Below are 20,816 nucleotides of genomic sequence, written 5' to 3'. Positions count from 1 at the left end.
AATCAGATTGTAAAATATTCATATTAAGATAAATAGATTAAACGAATAATTACAAAAAAATTATACTCCATAAGAGAAGTAAGCATATATGGTAAACAAAGGAAGATCAGTGTTAGAAATGAGATCTCTAAAATTATTATTCATTAAATAAATATTACTATAATTTTATTATTATAATTTCTATATAACTTATTTACCAACCAAAGGATCCCTTCTAATTTTTGTTAGACCAAAAAATTGTGATAAATGGTAAAAACTCTCGGAGATAAAACAACAAAATATATAGCTCAGGAATGACGTGAAACTTTTAACCTTCCCTATGAGTCGCAAAAGGCAATTTTGCCTCTTGTTCTTTTTGCCCCTTCAATTTTATTTTATTTTTTTTGGCATTTTCAACATTTTTTTTTCTCTCTCCACTGGTGTTTTTCTGACCCTTCTCTCTCTCTTCCTTTATACACTTCAGAAATACATCGTATCTGCATATATATATTTTCTTGATTTTTAAAACCCTTTTTTGCCCCTTTTTATTTTCTTTCCTTTTGGTGGGATCCTCTTTCCTTTATGTTCCAAAGGCAACCTTTTTTTAGGTTGAAGAGAAACTCTTGAAAATAGACATGGCTGTGATGGATGAGATTGGAGTTGATATCAGGTTAGACAGTTGAATTTCCCACCTCCCAATAAAATTATTAATTCCTCTTTTTCTTCTCTGTTTGGATATTTTCTTGTTGAATTTGTTTAACTAATGTAAAATTTTGATAGATTTGAACAATTCTTCTTTCATTTGAGAAGAATTGTAATTTTTAGGAATTTTTGGGTGTATGAGTAATTTAAAGTTAAAATCTTTTTGGTTGTATTCATGAATTATTGGAAATTCTGACGTGGGTCCATCATTTTAGAATTCAAGAAATGAACTTGGATATTGAGAAATGAGTATTTGAGTAATTGCAGTGTGACTGTTGGATTTTTGTGAATTCTTGATTTTGTGAGCACTTTGAGGATTATTGTTTGTTTATTGGGTGTATATATAGTTTTTTTTTCCCTTTCATTTGGTTTGAATGGAGTACTGTATGATTGATGCTGATGGATTGGGCAACAGCTCGGATATTGAAGTTGATGACATAAGGTGCGACAATATAGAGGAAAAGGATGTGAGTGATGAAGAGATTGATCCCGAGGAATTGGAGAGGCGAATGTGGAAGGATCGCGTCAAGCTCAAGAGGCTTAAGGAAAGACAAAAACTTGCTGCACAGCAAGCTGCAGACAAGCAGAAAAATAAGCAAACCACTGATCAAGCTCGGCGGAAAAAGATGTCAAGAGCTCAAGATGGGATTTTGAAGTACATGTTGAAGCTCATGGAGGTTTGCAAGGCTCGAGGATTTGTTTATGGCATCATACCGGAGAAGGGAAAACCAGTGAGCGGTGCATCTGATAACATAAGAGCTTGGTGGAAGGAGAAGGTGAAGTTTGATAAGAACGGTCCTGCTGCAATAGCAAAGTATGAAGCAGAATGTCGTGCGAAAGGAGAGGGAGTCGGTAATCAAAATGGGAACCCGCAAAGTGTTCTGCAGGATTTGCAAGACGCAACGTTGGGTTCCCTTTTGTCTTCTTTAATGCAACATTGTGATCCACCTCAGCGGAAGTTCCCGCTGGAGAAAGGTGTCTCACCACCCTGGTGGCCAACGGGGAATGAGGAATGGTGGGCGAAAATGGGGTTGCCTAAGGGTCAGAAACCGCCGTACAAGAAGCCACATGATTTGAAGAAAATGTTTAAAGTTGGTGTTCTAACTGCTGTTATAAAGCATATGTCACCTGATATTGCAAAGATCAGGAGACTAGTCCGGCAGTCAAAGTGTTTACAGGATAAGATGACTGCAAAGGAGAGCTCAATATGGTTAGCTGTCTTAAGTAGAGAGGAGTCCACTATCCAGCAACCGAGCAGTGACAACGGGTCATCTAGCATAAGCGAGGCACCCAATAGAACTCGCGGTGAAAAGAAGAAACTTTCTGTTGATAGCGACAGTGATTATGATGTTGATGGTGTCAATGATGGTAATGGCTCTGTTTCATCTAGAGATGAGAGGGGAAATGAACCATCGGATGCTCGTCCTCTGAATGCTGTTCCTAAGTCTCACCAAGGTAAGGAGAAAGGAGATGGACAACGTCGAAAAAGAAAACGTGCTAGGTCAAACCCTCAACAGACTCAGCTATCTCTCAACAACCAGCAACCTGATGATGAGGCTAGAAATACCTTACCTGATATAAACAATTCAAATATGCAGTTTGCCGGGCACATTACAAATGAAAGCCAACCAGAGAAGGATCAGCCTGAATTACAATTAAGAGACTCTAACCTTTCCGTGGTTCCATCAACTAATGCGGTCTCTACAGAGGATGCATTCATCGGCAATGGGCCATCAATTTATCCAGTGTTGGAAAATTCTGAGGTTGTCCCATATGAATCGAGGTTTCATCTTGGAACTCAAGATTCTGTTGTGCAGCACCAGCTTCATGATACTCAGTTGCAGAGCAGACCCCAATTTTCTGGGGTGAATAATGAACCTAGAAGTTCCATATTTCATTATGTACCTCCAAACAATGGGTTACATAATGGACCTGAAAATTCTGTCCTACATGAATTACAGGATCCCGGTTTTGCTCATGGATCTCAATATCCTAACTTGCATCAACCTCATATATATCAATATTTTACACCGTCAGCTGAATTTGTGTCAGCTCATGATGAACAGCAGTCTCACTTGGCGTTCAATGAACCTCAGATTAAGACAAAGGATTCTGGAGTTAGGTCATCAGTGCTTCATGGAAATAGAAACGATGTTGCCAGAGAAGACCACCATTATGGAAAAGACACATTTGAGACTGATCATGATCGGCCTGTTGAGATGCATTTTGCATCTCCTATCACTAGTGGCTCACAGGATTATGCTAGACTCAGCAGTCCATTTAACTTTGATCTTGATGTCCCGGGTACATTAGATACTGGTGATTTTGAACTATTCCTTGATGAAGACGTGATGACATTCTTTGCCTCGTAAACAACTATGTGGAAAATACAACATTTAGAATGTGAGTTATAGTAAACTGAGCTAATTCTCTCCCTCTTTGGTTGTTATTTAATAGTAATTTAATTGTTGTATTCTCACTTTTTTATGCAGGTATCTGAAAAATGCGGCAACATATTGTGAGCTGGAGTGAGTCCTCTCATAAAATGAGAACCTGGACTGTAAGTTATGGTATCAGCTGTCAAAATGTAAATTCAGTAGCAGAAATTCTTTTTTTTCTCCTTTTCTTGGCATTTCTTTTACATGTTGCAGACTTGTGCTTCGCGTAATTGGGATAGTTTTCTGATTGACAAAAGGAAGGAAAGCTAGAAATGTGTTTTATTCATAGCAAACTTTCTCGTCATGCTAAGAAATGTTTTTTCAAGTGCTACAAATGAGACTGGTTACACGTATTTATTCCATTCTTGAGGAAAAGCATTCGTACATGTTCCAGTAGCTCATTTCGAGGTTCTCTTTCTTTATAATATGGAGACCACATCAACAGGCCTAATTAACATGCCAAGTAGGCTTCACAAATTGGTTGAGCAATTTGTGCCGTTTGTTTTGGAAATGGTAAGGTAAGAACAGGAGTAAAGGAGAGGGGAAAAAGCAATGGAAATCCTTCAAGTGGTCCGAGTCTCGGCACCAACTTTCCAATCCCCCTCCCAACTTTCAACCCTTGAACAAACCATTATCTAGAGTTTGAGTGTGTGAAGATTCTCCTATAATGCCAAAGAGATTGACTTTCTACGGTCAACTTTAAGCTAAAGTCTCTGCTTTCATTCCTGTCACAAAATCACAACTTGGCACCATCTTAGTTACAATAGCTTGACATCACCCTAGCATTGTCTTATTGAGTATCAAAAGTTGAACATATGACTTCATTTTTATGTTCCATCTTAAAAATGCATTATTGTTGGTTTTACATTGAGTTGTGCTTTTGTTCTCACTTCAGATAGTACAACGAACCCAGTGTAATCCCACATAGTAGGGTCTGGACTCTAGATAGTGAAGAGTCAAAATGAAAATACGATACACGAAATCAGCAAAGAATGGGAAATCACATAATCCTGGATGATATGATCTTTTCCTTTTATCCTTTATTGTCAAATACAGATGGGAGTATGGGACTGTTGAGTATGACTAATTATGACATCCAGAAAAGAGCTTGTGCTTCACTGAGCCGAGGGTCTATTGGAAACAGCCTCTCTATCTCCACGAGATAAGGGTAAGGTCTGCGATATACACTACCCTCCCCAGACCTCACTATGTGGGATTACACTGGGTTTTTTGTTGTTGTTGTAGTAGAAAAGAGCTTGTGCATCTCAAATTATGTTTATGATGAACCCTAATCTTGACTGTGGATGATGCTTTTATAATGATTTTTTAATGGGTGTATGTTGGAATTTAAAAAAAGCTTGAGCAATGCACTAGTTTGCTGTTTTTTTAAATCATTTAATTTTTGACACTTTACTCTCAGGAGTGAGAACAAAAGCACAACTCAATGCAGAACCAACATAAATGTGTTTCTAAGCGAAAAGAGTTCAACTAAAGGCAAAAAAACAAAAAAGAGTGCTGAGGTTCGTTGGGGCTTTAAGTCCAAAACCGCAAAAAAAGTGCGAGCTTTAATGAAGAAACTCACAAATGAATTAAAAAAAATAACTATAAGTCCAAACGAAAACTATATGGGCAAATGAATTGAAAATATCTGAAATTAAGAGATACAGCTTTTGTTTAGTCTGCCCTCTTCACATAGCCCATAGTTGATGATTGATGCATGTGTTAATGCTTTGATACCTGAATTGAAAGTGAGCGAGGCACTCAATCTGGCTAAAGCTTTCATTCATTGAGAAAGATAACAGGATGTTCCAATCTTTTGAGTTTTGAGCTTCTATCTTCTTCTTCTTCTTCTTTTTTTTTTTTTTTTTTTTTTTGCAATTTATTTATTCTTTGTGCTCTTTCTGCACCTTAAGTTCTGGTTTAAGCCTTGTGGGCCTGGATTTTGAAAGAATGATCAAGAATATCGAGACAAGAGGAAGCTGTTATTTTGTGCACAAGATTCAGCTATTAGTAATAATTTTGGTCAGCACTAAGCTTTATTGACCAAATATGTCCTGACCTTGACTTTGTGGCTTAATCTCTTAGACCTTTGTTTCTTGAAGGTAAGCTATCAGCTAGATTATTTGTTTTCTGCTCTTTGACTACGAGATGCCAGAAATTCTAGGTCGGTTCTTGTTTGATGGGCCAGAAAAGTATTGTGCAGGAGTATTGTTAATTGTTAATTAACAATGAAGAAGGGAAATGAGAAATTGGGAAGGTAATGTGTTGTGTGCATGTTGGAATGATGGCACTTATTTGTTGGAAGAGAAACAATGTGTTATAACATTGAGCATACTGTACTTGAATGTCTAGTTAATTAGCTTGTTCTATATTTTTGTCTTCACCCCATTTGGAGGATGCACCAAAGAAAAGGGTAAATAAATAAATGCATAAGAAAGAAAGGGATCTTTTGAAGAAAAAAAAGAAGAAGAGGAAGTTCATCAAACACCAAATAGGTGGCTATGAAGTCTTTTTATTTATTGTTCTGTGCTCTAGTCTAATTGTTTTTGGGTCATATATGGGTTATAAGTCTGAGATTGGCTAATCAGGTAAAGTCTGAGATTGGCTAATCAGGTATGATGTAATTATCCTTTTTTTAAAGTACAAAAGATGGTCAAGACTCCTACTAATATGTGCTCTGTGACGATGAGAAAAAAGACATGTACTCTGTGATACAGTGGCTTAGAAGTCGCTGCAGCTTGCAGGAAACCGTTTTTGAGGGTAACGGTGATCGGACTCTTCACTTTCGGTGCCGCACTTGTGTCGACTCGACGTGAGTGTGGGAGCCGTACCGGATCTAGTCAACCGATTTTGGGTATTTTGACAAAAATCAATAGAGAAATGCGGGACAGATTTCTGAAACCAAAACAAATGCTAGAGTGAAATTGAAGAAAATGGAATACCTTGTATATAGAAATTTCTATATCAGTCCTTTTCCTTTTATCTCCTTCTCGGATCTCCTCTCGATCAATATTTTCTCCTTCTCGGAACGCATTGTACGTTTTCCACATGTCTCATAATTTATTCATATTTTTATAACTCTATTTTTAGATATTTGAATTAATTTTTAGCTGAATTTCTGCACCCGCATCCATACCTGGATCCATACTCCTGAATCTTAAAATTTAGATCATGATGGATCCAACCTGTAGATCCGCACCCGTATCGGACATCCGCACCCGAATTCAAGTAACTTAGACGTAAAGCAAAGAGATGGGAGGTAGGAGAACATTTTTTGGTTATTAGTTGGGGCTTTATGAATAATGAGAGAAGTCCTTAAGATTGGAGGTGTTTTAAGCTTAGTCTCCTCACACAGCACAAGGAAACAGGTAGAAAAGTGAGAGAGCAGCGGACTCGAGAGAAAGAGTGAATAGTTAGATGGAAAAGGCTTTTAGAGATGGCTGCTTTCGTTTACTCCTTTGTTAAGCGTATATCCCAAGTCAAAACATCTGATCTTCCAACATCAGGGACAAGGAAGGGGTGAAATTGAGTCACTTAATTTGAATCCTTTTACTGGAGTGCTGAAACTGTACTTATACGTTGGCTGTCTACTTTGAATTTATCGCGATTTTTGCAGTATGGAATTTCATTTTTCCTCTTATCTAAGAAGCATTGTCATTTTAGATGTCGAATAACACATGGCCGGTTTATTGATATGTCAGTTTCTGGCAAGTTAATAGGTTTAACTTAAGTTAGACCTGTTATGCATCTGGAAAAAAGAAAAGGTTAAATTTAACTTCAGTGAGACATGAAACCTGTTATGCATCTGAAAGAATTAACAAGCAGATGCAATGGATATGTATGAACCTGTTTCAAGTAATGTGGCCTTTTGCATGCTCTGATCAAAGATTCTCCAGATTAATCATTCAGGTTACCATATTACACATTCATATTTTTCTTTTCTGTTTTTTAACATGGTCTGTGTGGATGTAGATGATAGCCAACTTGCTGTTTGGGATATTTTTATTAGTTTCCTTTTCCTGGCATCATTCGGAATGTGAAATTAACTTGTTTCGTGATATATCACAAGCAGAATGCATGTTTTAACGGTTTCATCCTAGCGCACATAGCATGAAATGAGTTTGATGAAAAAAATTAAAAGGATTTTAGTAATTTGCATGTATACGATATTTGTTTTTGTGTTGTCTTTCTTTTCCTTAGTTTCTGATCATGAGTAAGCTTAACGATACTAATATGTACTCTCGAGTGAAGTCATGTTAGGACTCGATCTATGAACCTGTTTCATTTTGAAGTTGTTATATTTCTACTAGTCATTTATGTTTGTTGATATTGTGAAACTAGAATAATTCTTTGAGCCCGTTTGGATATAAGAAATTTTTTCCTTTTTATCGAAATCAGCGTTTGTTCATAAAATTTTCAATTTTTACTTGAAGATGCATTTTGAAAATTTTCGAAAATTTGAAAAACTCCAAAAAGCTGATTTTCAAAATTTTCACTCAAATCACCCACAAAACTTCAAAAACAACCCAAAATTATATTCATGTCCAAACATAATTCTAAATTTCAAATACCATTTTCACTTGAAAATTTTTTTCCCCCTATTTTGGAATTACAATTCTTATGTCCAAAAGCCCACTTAGACTTTTTTGGAGTCTCACTAGGCAGTAATAAGCGAGAACTGAGGAGGTTCTTTGTTTTCAAGCTGTTGTTATTTATTTGCACAACCAAGGTATGTACATGCGTTTTTCTGAGTTCAGATTTGCTATATTAAGTGCATGTCATGAGTTTGAACACTCCAATAAGTAAGAATAGACAAAGCAAAGACAAGGAGTACATCATAAAGCACTAAGCTTTCAAAAACTTGTAAATTTCTTCCATATTTAGCTTAGAACATCTGCCACCTTGTTCCCTTTCCCATTCAGGGCATCCCCCTTCATGTATAAGGCACCTGCAATCATCAATAAATGTTTTGCGAACGGGCTAACACTGTAGTGTTTATTGGTTAGCATGTTGATCATTCCTTCACAATTTGTTTCAATTTGCATCGGAGCATGTTAACAAGCTTTTATGACCTTTTTTTTTCTTGAAATAAAAAAGGTTGTATCCTCATTTTCATTTCTAGAGCAGACCATAGGAGCTTCAATATGTTCTCTCTTGCTCTCCATCTTCAAGGTAAGTCAATTCCAAAGTTAAACCTCGATATCCCTCGGTTGATTATTGTTTAACCAAAAGATATATATCTTGATTCAATTAACTAAATTTATATAAATAAGGATTAATATTAGCTAACAATAATATCCCTACGTAGATCTGGTCGGACAATGACAGTGGCATACAATAAATGGTTTAGAAATCAGAAGCAATAATGTAACAATCAATAATAATGAATAGTAATAAAATGACATTTAAGTAAATAGAAGGAATGAGTCACCCAAGAAAGGATGGAATAAGGGATGTTCTTTCTGACAATGATGAATGATAGACAATCCCTTGAATATTTGAGTTATTTTCGAATCTAGTGGAAAAGTATAGACAAGAATCTCAGTGAAAGGGTGATGTTTGTATCTTAACAAATGAGATCTGATTCTCTTTCTCAAGTCAAAGGGTGTTTTTTTACAAATGAATATCACATGTCCTATATCATTATGTCCTTTTCTATTTATAGAAAATATGTTCCTAAGAAACCCTAATAGTACAAGTTTAGAGAATATCCACTAGAATATTCTCTTTAATATCCTATCTTGAAACTAGTCGTTGCAACTCTATCAAAGATACTCGACCTCAGCCTCGACCCTTGTTGTCACATCGACTTCGGCCCTTGTTGACTCTTCGACCACAGACTTCGCCGCTTATTGGACCATTTCGACAAAGATACTTGGGAACTCTTCCATTAATACTATCTTGGTTTAGATATTCTAAAGATAGATTTTGATCCATACAATTACATGATTCTAACACTGATCTTTCGTTAAGCACGCCCAGACAAATGAGTAGGCACGACTCGACTCAACATACCTGCCAGCATGGCACGACGGTATGGACCAAGTCAACCATAAAGACCTGTGCGGACCACCGTTGTTTAAGTGATGCGGGAAAATTACACTATGTTGATAGATACTTTTACTTTTATGTATATATACACTATATGTTGAATCTCTCAAGTTTCTTCATCCATTTGCTTCTTTATATTTTGACTCTCATTAGTAAAAATCTTGGCTCTGTTATTGTTAACGACTTTGAAGCGCCAGGGCAACAACAGACTCACTAAATCTAGGAATATAGAGTTAAGTGCATGTCACGAGTTCGAACACTCCAATAAGTGAAGTCTGACATTTAAGTGAAAACAAATTGAATTATTTCATAATTCGAAAATTGTAAGTCCTTAGTAATAAAAAAATATTTAAAAAGGAATTGGAAAAAGGGGCAAAACTAAAGATAAAAAGTTTTCAGTATTCCACGTTGAAAATAAATTTAAAATAACAAAAACAAAAAAGAGGAATAGATTTTTTCTTCTCTTCTTTGACCCTCCTCAATCTAAAAGAAAAAGATTAGAATAAATTTTTAAAAAGTGCGTCTCTGTCCCAAATATCCTGTCAATAAGGTGAAATCAAGGATCACACCTAATGAGTAGTCACTCCTCTTCATAAAAAATTAATGTTGTCAGTCAGCATCAAATGATTGGGAGTATCACATTCCGTACTATTATTTCTTATGAACCAATCATTTACCTCCACATCTGTACGAATAAGGTTGTTGAAACAATTGTGGAATGTTTTCTGTTTTCCCTCACGTCGTCTGTATAAACAGACAAAAACATCGTACTATCATAATATGCCTCTGTTGAATCGACAAATTATCCAGTCCAGCGGGAGTTTCTAGTATTTAAATATTCCATTAGAATTCAAAAACAACAATATTTTGTTCTCATTTCCCTTTGTCTGCTTCAAAACATTTCCTTAGAATCTCTACTACTAATACTAAGTCTCTATTGAGAAAAAAGGGGATATTTCTTTTGTATAAAAGAGATAAAAATCTCTCTCTCTCTCTCTCTCTCTCTCTCTCTCTCTCTCTCTCTCTCTCTCTCTCTCTCTCTCTCTCTCTCTCTCTCTCTCTCTCTCTCTCTCTCTCTCTCTCTCTCTCTCTCTCTCTCTCTCTCTCTCTCTCTCTCTCTCTCTCTCTCTCTCTCTCTCTCTCTCTCTCTCTCTCTCTCTCTCTCTCTCTCTCTCTCTCTCTCTCTCTCTCTCTCTCTCTCTCTCTCTCTCTCTCTCTCTCTCTCTCTCTCTCTCTCTCTCTCTCTCTCTCTCTCTCTCTCTCTCTCTCTCTCTCTCTCTCTCTCTCTCTCTCTCTTCAGTTGGTCAAGAAGTAAAAGGGGTTTTTCCAGATGGAAAGATTCAGGTATTTATTAACTTAAAAGTGGATTTTCGTTTAAAAATAACAGAAAAAGATTTGAGCTCTCTCTAATTTGTTGGTATTTTTCTTATTTTGGGGGTTTAACAGAAAGAAGGGAAGAGTATTAATGAAGAGTCAGAAGAATCAGCAAGACAAATTCCAACAGGACCTGACCCTCTTCATCACAACCACCTTCCAAAAATGCCATGAATATTATTAAACAATAATATTGGTGCTCACTCTCAGTTTTCTGTCAAAGCCCTTTTACTAAGAAATTTTATCTTTTATGTTCTTCACAAAATGTTGTCTATATTCAAGAATGGAATAGACAACTTCTCTTACTTAGCATTATTATTTTCTTGAATTTCTCTTTTGTAGGGTAGCTTTTAGGTGGATATCTAATTAGCGTTTGCTCGTTTGAATAAGTATTAATCTAGCTTCTTTCTTTTCAAGTTTTAAGTGGTGGAATTTGGAGAAAAGTTCAAGAATGGGATGTACTAGTGGAGTTCCTTTCAGTGTTTTTCTTCCTTTTAGTTGTTATCTACACACGTTTTTTGCTTCTTTTTTTTTGGGGGTTAATTTGAAACTATCTAAAAGTGTTCAAAGAAGAGCTCCTCATGGTAAGGAAAAGCTGAAAAAGATATATCTTGGTATGGGCTATCAATATGCTCCTTTTTACAGATTAAATTTAATCGAGTGATTTGGAATGCAAATCTTCTATATTCTCAAATAGAAAAGATCAATAAAGAAGCATAGAGAAATAGGAAGTATCCATTTTTTGTTGAATAGAGCATTACTTTAGGAAAGACCCCCCTGTGTAACCCTCTCTATTCCTTTACAAGACTCATCCAAAATATGAAAAGCTGACAGAAGGAATGCTTTAACAGGAAGAGACTTGTGACTTTTTGCAGGATTCTTTTTCCTTCTTATTTCGCAGTTTTCTTATGAAAATCTTGTGTTGATTGGTCACTTCTTCCTCTGTGCTTTCACTATTAACCAAGAGGGAAATGTGAATTTTGGAATCAAATCAACAATACCCATTTTGTTTTACCAAAAAAAGTTGATTAAAATAGAGCCAAAACTGTGGAAAGCTGACAGGAAATGTGCTTTGGGCTAAGACATCATTCTCTGGCCCTGCTATTTCAGATACAGATATACTTAAGGGGTAGGAAATGATTATTTTCAAAGTGTAGAGGTAATAATTACCTACAGCGGATGTTTACACATAACCAAGTAATTTAACCTTAGAAGTTAAAAACTAAATAGAGAATACATATCAACAATGGTTTGATAAATGTGTATGATAGATATGAAGCGAGCATTAATTTGATGTAAACACTCGATGCAAACTTTTAAAAAGAGGAGGAGAGGGAGAGAATATAGATACATATAGCTATGTAGAAATTGGGCTTGACATAAATCCAACTTGATTTAGAAAATGTTTCTCTTCATTATACTCAATATAATATTTTACAAAACCTTACTGAACCACATATGGCTAATATTGATATTAAGAGATTAGGGATCGGTTGAAAACTCAAAGATGCACATGAATATAAAAATTTTACATACCTTCTACTTCGATCAAACCAATCACGAAAAAGACAGAAAAAGTATCTGTATTTTCCTTCATTTAATATTTGAACCAATCAGAATCCTGAATTCTTGACATCGGAAGCTCTGGGGTACCCATTATACTCCAATTTGACATTCAATGTTGCACATATAGCTCTGAATTTCAACTTCAATGAATCCATAATATCAGTGACAGACTCGTTCTCCGGTTCAGAAACGGGATACTTTTGGAGCAATTCATCCATCTGTTTGATGCTTTTCTGCACACGCGGCGAAAAACAGTTTGGTTGCATCAGTATTGCAGCATTCCAGACATCAACGCAACCTCTGTAAAAACCCAACTCCTCACCTACTTCGAACCCTGTTTTCAGCCCCACCTCACAGCCTTCATCTTTACCCGAAGCTAGGCCGCTAGAATAGCCTTCAGAATAACCTTCCTTGTAATGAGTGTCCTCTAAATTCAGTGATGTGTCGAAGATGTCGTCAACTGAATTAGGCTGGTGCGAACTCATGGATGCGTTACCAAATCATCAATTGGCAGAATAATTCAGACCGGTGTGTAAGAACAAACAAAAACCTGAAACTGTCAAATTTAAGGTAACTGAATGATCAAAACTAGTTGGTGTGTTTATACACCAACTCCAAAATCTTTTTTATTTGTAGGGATTGGGAATCTCAAGACTACTAACAAATAAGCCTGGTCATTTGGTTATTGCCAAGTCGAGAGCATAGTTTTTTTTATTTTTAAAAAAATCGAAAACTTCCCTGTGGGCTTCTGTCTCAACTCCAGTTGGCTCACTGGTCCCTCCACCCAACTTAAATACCAAGCTTTGTCCGCTCTTATACCCTCCTCCTAACTAAACACCAAGTCGAGAGCATAGTGCCACCTCATAATTGAATATACTTTGGTTTTGGTAGGAAGCTCTATTTTATCACAAGAATTAACAAAAAAAGAGAAATGAATCTTCACAATGACTTTCAAATCCTCATTTAGCAAATACCATTTAACAATTAGATACTTTAATATAATAAAGCATATCGAAACCAAGGGCATCAATGATTGACGAAAAACATAACAGCACTTCAATTGTTCCAAAAAGAAAAGGCTTCCAGAAAATTCAAGAGGAATTTTCAGCAGCTGTTCGAACAAGCGACCGTTAGTAATTTCTTTTCAACAACCCATATACTAATTCACTTCAAATGATTAATTCAAAGTAGCTTGGCGCTTCATAGCCTATAAAAGGACAAGAATAGAGCATTGGTTTATTCCAAGATCCCTGAAGCATACTACTCCGAAGTCCTAACCAAATAGAAGCACAAAATGAAATATTTCAGTCATAACCACCAAATGTACACTACAAAGATTAGCAGCTACTTTTGTCCGTGCATATCTTAAATCATGCTTTTCACAAGTTCAGTACACTAGAGGGTGACGAAGGAACACTAGTTCTATTGGCTCTAAGCCCGCATTCTTCCTAGCAACCGAGTCGATGTCAAAGAACCAAGTGAGGGCCTTCTCTGTGCATCCATGTGCAGCTAGGGGAGTTGCGGCCTCGGGTAGTGGAAGATAAATAACCGCTAAGGAATAGCTTGAACTAAGAGGAAGTGAAGTAATACTTGGCCAATAATTGAAGACTCCGCACGTACCCCTACTAATTCTTTTTCTAATACTAAGACCGCCTATCTGTACTCATTAGTAGGGAAAATCCCTTCACTTCAAAACAATCAATCAGGACCGGTGCCATCCGCGCTTCTTCTGACTATTGAAAGTGGAAGTTCAAGCTTTGAAGCTCCCAGAAGGCAATCTATTTTATTAGTATATAAATTCGATCGTATCATGGATACATAGGCATAAGCAAATTTTTAATGTACCACATGATTCCTATTTAACTATATGTTCTTCAGAAATTATACAGGTATACTGCTTCAATCAGAAGAAGTTGTTACCTGTCTCCATTTTCAAGTAAATAAAATAACAAATTGAGAAGCCATGAAAATGTCAAACTTCAGATGAACCTAAACTCTCAATTGCCAATTTCTTTTTCTCAATCAAACAAAATGACAAGGTAAAGTCATCAATTTTTGCCAACATTTTCTCAATATTTGGACTCCAATACCAAGATATGATTTTGTTCTTCTCCAATATAATTAAAGCATTAAGAGGATTGGGGATGGGGAATCATTAAACAAGTGATACTAAAAAGGGAAACAGCTTACTATTTCAAGCCTTGATCGAAATGTTGATGCAACTATGGAAGGTGAATCGAAGCTTAAAAGAAAGGAAATGGTAGTTCGCAATTCATTGAACATTTGAGGGAATTTGGGCAGTCCGAACGAAATTTGGGAATTTGGGAAAGTGGGAAAGGGGAGATTTTCTTAATTAATGGGTGCTACTACAAAATTATTTGTTTTTCAGACACAAAGCATTCAGAAATTTTGTAACTCGGTCCATCTCAAACTATTTGTATTTTTAAGAAGAATTAATATAAATACCCTCACTCAACCATTTAAATTATGAATAGTCGGCAAATATATTATATACTTATAATTTTTATATATAACATATAAATTATTTTCAAATAAGGAAATATATTATTTTTTTTGGCGCGGACTAAAAAGAAAATAAGTTTACATAAATTGAAACGGAGGGAGTATATAATTATACATATAATATATAATATATGTATATCGACTAAAAAAATAAAACCGACATAACATTAATTCACAAAAAATAAATATCTATAGTCAAAATTTCGAACACGGTTTCTAATAATTACCCTACTTGTGAAATGTCCAATCTAAAATAGAGACAATGCAATCCTTGATATTCTCTCATCATGAAGAATTGTTTGCATAATAATCACTGTCTAACTCTGAAATATTGTGACTCGTGAGGTTAATTGATTCCCGTAAACTCAAAAATAAAAATAAATTTATTGTTCATCTCGCTTCCCCATGGTAAGTAAGATAAAAGGGGGTGTCAATGGTTCGATTCGACCATTATTTTTATAAAATTTGTATCCTACTAATTTTTCAGTTATTCTATTATGTATAATCGAAATTAGACTTTTAAAAACCGTACTAATCATATCGTTTTCTCTTCGGTATCGGTACGGTTCAATTAATTTTCGGTATTTTTTAAATGTCATTTAGAAGTCACTAGTAGAAGCAGAACGCAATAACATACGTACTTTTATAAGACTTAGCAAAACTCTCTAGATATTTTTACTATTTAACAGGTGATAAATTAAGAAAACATGAAAGATGGCTAGAGTATAGATCCATCAACTATTCTACAATAACGCAAAAGAAACTAAGCAAAGACAAAGGAAATATAAATCACACAAGTGAAAAGTTATTAAGCAAGTTGAGACTCAAGAATAAAGTTTATGGAAGATTAAATATTTAAAAATTTAAATTTAAATCATACGAAAGGAAACATATTCAATACATTGTAGTTTGCTACTCATAATCGCTAGAATACCTTGTGTCTTGCTAGTGAATATGCTGAAAATAATTTAGTTTCAATAGAAGCAGTATAATAGGTTTGGGAATTAGGATTTTGAGTTCAATTACCTATTGGCTTGTAACCGTTTTCATAATTCCAAGGTCCAAGGAAAAATTTAATACTTTTTATTTTTAAATTTAATATTTAAATATATTTTTTCATGTAAATTTATTCGGTACGGTTTGGTATTTTTTAGATTTTTTTCTATAAAGTAAAAAGCCTAGCCTAATTATCGGTACGACTGTAGATTTATATAAAAACCTACGGTTTTATTAAAATAAACCTAAAATTCGGTTCGGTGCAGTACGTTTCGGTCAGTTTAGTCGGTTTTTAAATAGGGCATCTTACAGAAATATCCCAAATAAGTCCCAACTTACCAACCTCTAGTCATTAATCATAGACTTACCAAAACTAGCTAAGCACGTATAAAAATTAAAAATTCAAATAATTAAGGTTCTTTCTCTCCACACGCAAAGATTTTCTTCCATAGCGTGATTAGCAACATTAGATGCAAGACGAAAAGAAAAATTCATAGATGAAGTAGCAAATAAGGTGATGAAATATAATATATATATATATATATATATATATATATATATATATATATATATATATACACAAGATTTCCAAAAATCTAAGCAAAAAAAGACCTTTTTCAATGGGTATTATTGAAATTCATTGAAAACATATAGATGAGTTAATATACAAATTTTGAGGAAGATTGGACGTGATTTGAGCCAATTTGGTATTAAAATTCGTAATTAAAATCGAGTTCAAAATATTCTTCTTCAACACATGTATCAAACATATATCACACATGTATCTCACATACAGGTATACATTGATATACATGTGATACATATTTGATACAACTATGATACATATGTGATACACATATTATTTTTCTCATGTTCATCTTCTATTTCGAATTTTCAGTTCAAATCACCTCAAAACTCTACCAAACCATCCCAAAACTGAGATTCAAGCTCCTTAATCGGTACACAATCTATTCTAATAATACCCACTGATGTTAGGCTAAAAATTTATATTTTTGCATGTAAATTACCTTGCATTATACCTTGATCTTGAAACTTTAGTGTAAATATTCGTGAATCGAACTTAATTTTGGTATTTATTTGTGTAGGAATCTATCGGAGGTGATATGGAATGATTGTGCATAATTTGAAGCTAAAATAAAAGAATTTAGAGGAGTATGATTTTTTGGTGTCCAGGTTTGAGCCGGGCACAGTTCAACACGCGAAAGATAGCACTACACAGAGTTGGGCGCACAGCTTTGCGTCAGGAGTGATTCAAAATGCCAAATCGGAAAACTTTTCCTATTTCGCCCAGGAGTTGGTAGTTTCAACCCTACACGCCCTCAACAAATATAAAAGGGGTTCCAAACCTATATTGTTTTATAGGTAGAGACATTATTGGAGAGGCAAGAAGGCTACGGGAACACTTGAATACGAATCACAAGGGTTTTCTCTTTCGCTCTTCCTTAATTTGTATTTTAATTCTTTCAATTATTATCATGATTGTTAGTATGGTTATGAGTAGCTAAACTTTCTCATCTATGGTTTGATGGAACCTCTTGGAGGATGACTTTTAACTACATTTAATATAAATTTGCCTTTGATATTTCTCTACTTGTTCAACTACGTTTCCATTGTTGTTGATTGAAGAGCTCTCAATTGACTGTGCCTATTTGGTGTGTATTACTTGGAAAAGGGTACACATTTAGGTAGTTGTAGAACAACATTACTCTTAACGTATGTGAGGAATCAATACGGTGGGTTTAAAGGTGAGATTAAGAATAACGAAACCTTGATGCGATCTTGGTGAGCGGTGAACTAGTGACAGCTAGCGTAGTTCAGAAGAATACATCTAGTAAATTGTGGTAGTTTCTCGGAAGAGAATTACGACTCCCGAAGTACTCACGATCGATAAAGAATACTTAAGGCGAAATTATAGGAGACGTAGCGGGAAGGATTCCAAAAATTGGGAAAATCTTAACTCTAGGCCTCATTAATCTTGTCTCCAACCCTTAGTATCTTTAGTTGTGAATTTACTATTTTATTTATGTTAATTAATTTGTTTGACATAAGAATATTGATATTTACAGTTTAAAAATTGTTCGAGCTTGTCTTATTAGTGATACTTAACAGTTATAGCAAAACCTTAGTTCTCTGTGGGATTCGATTCCGAACTCTTAGATCGGATTATATTTGCAGTGACCACTTATCCTTTTTAAGACTAGAGTTGGGCGTGATCAAATTTTAGCGTCGTTGCCGAGGAACCAACGGTGTAGTTATAACTGTAAATATTACTTGGTGTCAAGTTTGAACTTTTATTTTGTTTTATTTATATTTTATTTTTATTTATAATTTGAGAGGCATGGCATCTTGGAATTATGAGAGCTTTGATGTTGGTAATTCTACTTTTGATCTTCCTTATGCATATTGTGGAGAAAACTACTCGTGCCAAAATTATCAATATATTTCCGAGAGTGAGTTATGTGCACCAACTCAATATCATATGTGATATGTGTGGTGGTCAAGATGATCACTTTTATGTTTGTGCTTATATTTCTTATCCGTCCCCCACCACTTATTATGATGGTTCTACTTTGATGTGTGAAGTTACTAGGAACAAAGAACTCGGGGATGCTGACCTAAAGGAGATCAAAGATATGTTAATGTGCCTTGTAGAATAAAATAATAAGACGCAATTACAGATACAAAGGCAAGAGGCAACTATTCACAACTTGAAGGGTCAAGTGGTGGAAGCTCTAAATGTTCGACGAGTTAATATGATGGATAGTAGCCCAAAACAATGTGAATTAGAGGCAGGAATTGACACTCTGATGTAGAAGGTCATAGTAGAACACCAACAACCTAGCCAACTAGAATTTGAGGATGTCGATGTTGAATGCGTGATACTAGAGTCAACCGAGGACATTGAGGATAAATATTTAGTTGACTCTAGTGTCATTGGTGTAGAGGATGTAGAACATCTTGAAGTTCATGTATTTGAGCGTGTTGGGCCTCCAAACACTTCTCTGCATTGTGTTCGAATGGTGAAATGAGAATGGATCTTTACGAGAGTAGAATGGAGACAAGGGAAGAGGTTGATGAGACATATATTTTGAAATTGTCGAGGTCGTCTTGGCACGGTGATATTCCCTAGCTTAAAAGCCAAAAAGTGCATAAGGAATTATTTAATTTTTAGCTTGCAAGAATTTACACCACCCCAAGAGCATGATCATAGAGCAGAATCAAAACTTGGGATCAAGTTCATAAGTTCAAAGTAGAGGCAGAAAGTGATTCATGTCGTGCCGCGACGTTAAATCAGGCGCTTATTGGGAGGCAACCCAACTTTACTACTTTCTATTTTTTTTAAACCTTTTTTAATGTATTGTTTTTGTCGTGTCATTTTATTTTATTTTTTATTTTGTAGGTGTATGAGCATGTGAAGCAAAGTCATTGGGAAGAAGCAAAAGCAAACAAGATGGTTGGAACTAAGTGTGAGGTACCCGCATAAAGGACCGGGTCTGAGAGAAGTCTCAGTATCCTATTAGTTGCTAATGCTTCGGCCCTTGGTATATCCGGGAGTTTCTTTCACCCTCTTATTATTTATGATATGCATTTGGGATAATGCAAGATTTTAAGTGTGGAGTGATGAGACTGTCTATGTGATTTTCTAAGAAATTTTAGTTGTGTTATTTTAACTGGAAATTTTCTTTTAAAAACTTAAAAATAAATTGGAATTTTCTCGACAATGGATCTCGTGGACAACTTTATTGAGGGATTAAGGTCCAATAAAAAATCTAAAAATATTTTTTTTATTTTTATTTTGTCGTGGGTAGATAATAATCCTTCTTGAATTTTTTTAGCTCAGTTCTTTTTCAGAGGATGTACGTTGAACAATTTTTTTTTTTTTTTGAAAATCGAGGAAAGAAAACTTGAGTGCTGCTATGTTCCTTTTGACCTGTTTGATGTTAGCATAATTAAGTCTTAGCATGCAAATTACCTTCCTAATATGTTTTGATGAAAATTGATGCCATGAAAGATTGAATAGTCTGTCTGTAATGCCTTCTCTCAATTTCTTGATTCAATATTCATGAAGTGTTTTATTGCTTAATACTTCTTGCTTTTGTGATTATTTTCCTAAAATTGAGAGTTTGAATGGAACTGTCATGACTGGAGTCATGTGCATTGTGTAATGTGAGGTTTCGATGACATTCTATGATATCTTGTGTTAGTCTAAAACTTTCCCCATGTGTTAGTCGAAGCGAAAAAAGTAAGTTTTGTGAGTTTAGGAGATGATGTAGTCATTTCTTTTATTGTTCATTGAGCTAGAATGGCACCATAAATAAACTAATTCTTGGATAGTCTATTTGAGGCTAGCCTTTTCTTTGGCATCCACGTTACAAGCCGATTTCGATTTTATTCTTAATTAAACGTCTTCGAACCTTTACCTACGAAGGAACGTTAGTCGCTAGAAGAGTAAGGTGAGAGTTGGGGTAGATTTTGAGTGGAACCATAGAAAGTCCAAAAGGTGCATGTATGTTTTGGAAGATCATTAGCGGGGGAACCTAAATTTATGGAGAGTTTTGAAGAAAAAGAAAAAAAAAATCAAAAGACCAAAAAGAGAAAATAAACCTCCTATTCATCTCGATCCGGACTAGTGAATGTATAGTTGTGCTTAAAGAAGAAGGACCAAATTATATATGGTCTAGTGGCATTGCTTGAATTGGTCATGAAGAGTATGTATTTGAAAGTTAAGTATAGTGTATTAAAGTACTTATGAGGGTTAGTCATTATACCCAACATATATCTTACCCCGTTTCTTAGCCTACATTACAACCCATAAAGACCTAATTGATCTTAGACTTTGCAAGCTTCAATTAGTAGAGACATACACTACAGGCAAGCCTATGGTACGACCTCGGGATGCACGTGAATTTCCTTGTGAAAGTAAACGATTGATTTTTGTTCGTAATGTCCTTGACTTATATTTAAAACTCTTGATTTGAATGTGCGTACTACATACGCTCTTGTTCTTCGGTGAGGGCACATGGTTCTATGATGGATAGATAACTTTATTAACCTTTTTCTTGTCGGGGTTAGTGTGCAAGTCGAGAGTGCTTATTGACAACAAGTCGGTCTTTGAGGTTGGGTGGTTATAGGAAGGTTGTTTGATTGTTTTGAATTGTTCACTTA

General features: G+C 35.2%; 1 protein-coding gene and 1 non-coding gene across 5 annotated transcripts; one reads left to right on the top strand and one right to left on the bottom strand.

The window, feature by feature from the left end:
• Positions 1 to 407: 407 nt before the first annotated feature.
• LOC107799778 (ETHYLENE INSENSITIVE 3-like 3 protein) lies at positions 408 to 3,407 on the top strand. Of its 2 annotated transcripts, XM_016622927.2 has the most exons (3): positions 408 to 649; positions 1,097 to 3,084; positions 3,174 to 3,407. In XM_016622927.2, the coding sequence occupies exons 1-2, from the start codon at positions 615 to 617 to the stop codon at positions 3,051 to 3,053; spliced, it is 1,992 nt and encodes a 663-aa protein (XP_016478413.1). In that variant the 5' UTR covers positions 408 to 614; the 3' UTR covers positions 3,054 to 3,084; positions 3,174 to 3,407. The 2 variants fall into 2 exon arrangements, with proteins under 2 accessions (XP_016478413.1, XP_016478412.1); XM_016622926.2 differs by lacking the exon at positions 408 to 649 and having other exon boundaries at positions 920 to 3,084.
• An 8,527-nt stretch (positions 3,408 to 11,934) lies between these two features.
• LOC107799780 (uncharacterized) lies at positions 11,935 to 14,541 on the bottom strand. Of its 3 annotated transcripts, none has more exons than XR_012703198.1 (2): positions 14,301 to 14,541; positions 11,935 to 13,007 (listed from the first exon to the last, which is right to left on the bottom strand). It is a non-coding gene; the product is annotated as an uncharacterized LOC107799780 (transcript). The 3 variants fall into 3 exon arrangements; XR_012703197.1 differs by having other exon boundaries at positions 11,935 to 12,666; XR_012703199.1 differs by having other exon boundaries at positions 11,935 to 12,660.
• Between the last annotated feature and the right edge of the window lie 6,275 nt (positions 14,542 to 20,816).

The sequence above is a fragment of the Nicotiana tabacum genome, chromosome 19 (assembly GCF_000715075.1).
Source record: "Nicotiana tabacum cultivar K326 chromosome 19, ASM71507v2, whole genome shotgun sequence".
NCBI lineage: Eukaryota > Viridiplantae > Streptophyta > Magnoliopsida > Solanales > Solanaceae > Nicotiana > Nicotiana tabacum.
Note: the sequence above shows the minus strand (reverse complement) of the source record. Positions and strands in the feature narration are given on the sequence as shown.

Bases quoted from the DNA above. Each gene is read 5' to 3' on its own strand.
- LOC107799778 (XM_016622926.2), top strand. From the start codon at position 1,056: ATGGAGTACTGTATGATTGATGCTGATGGATTGGGCAACAGCTCGGAT.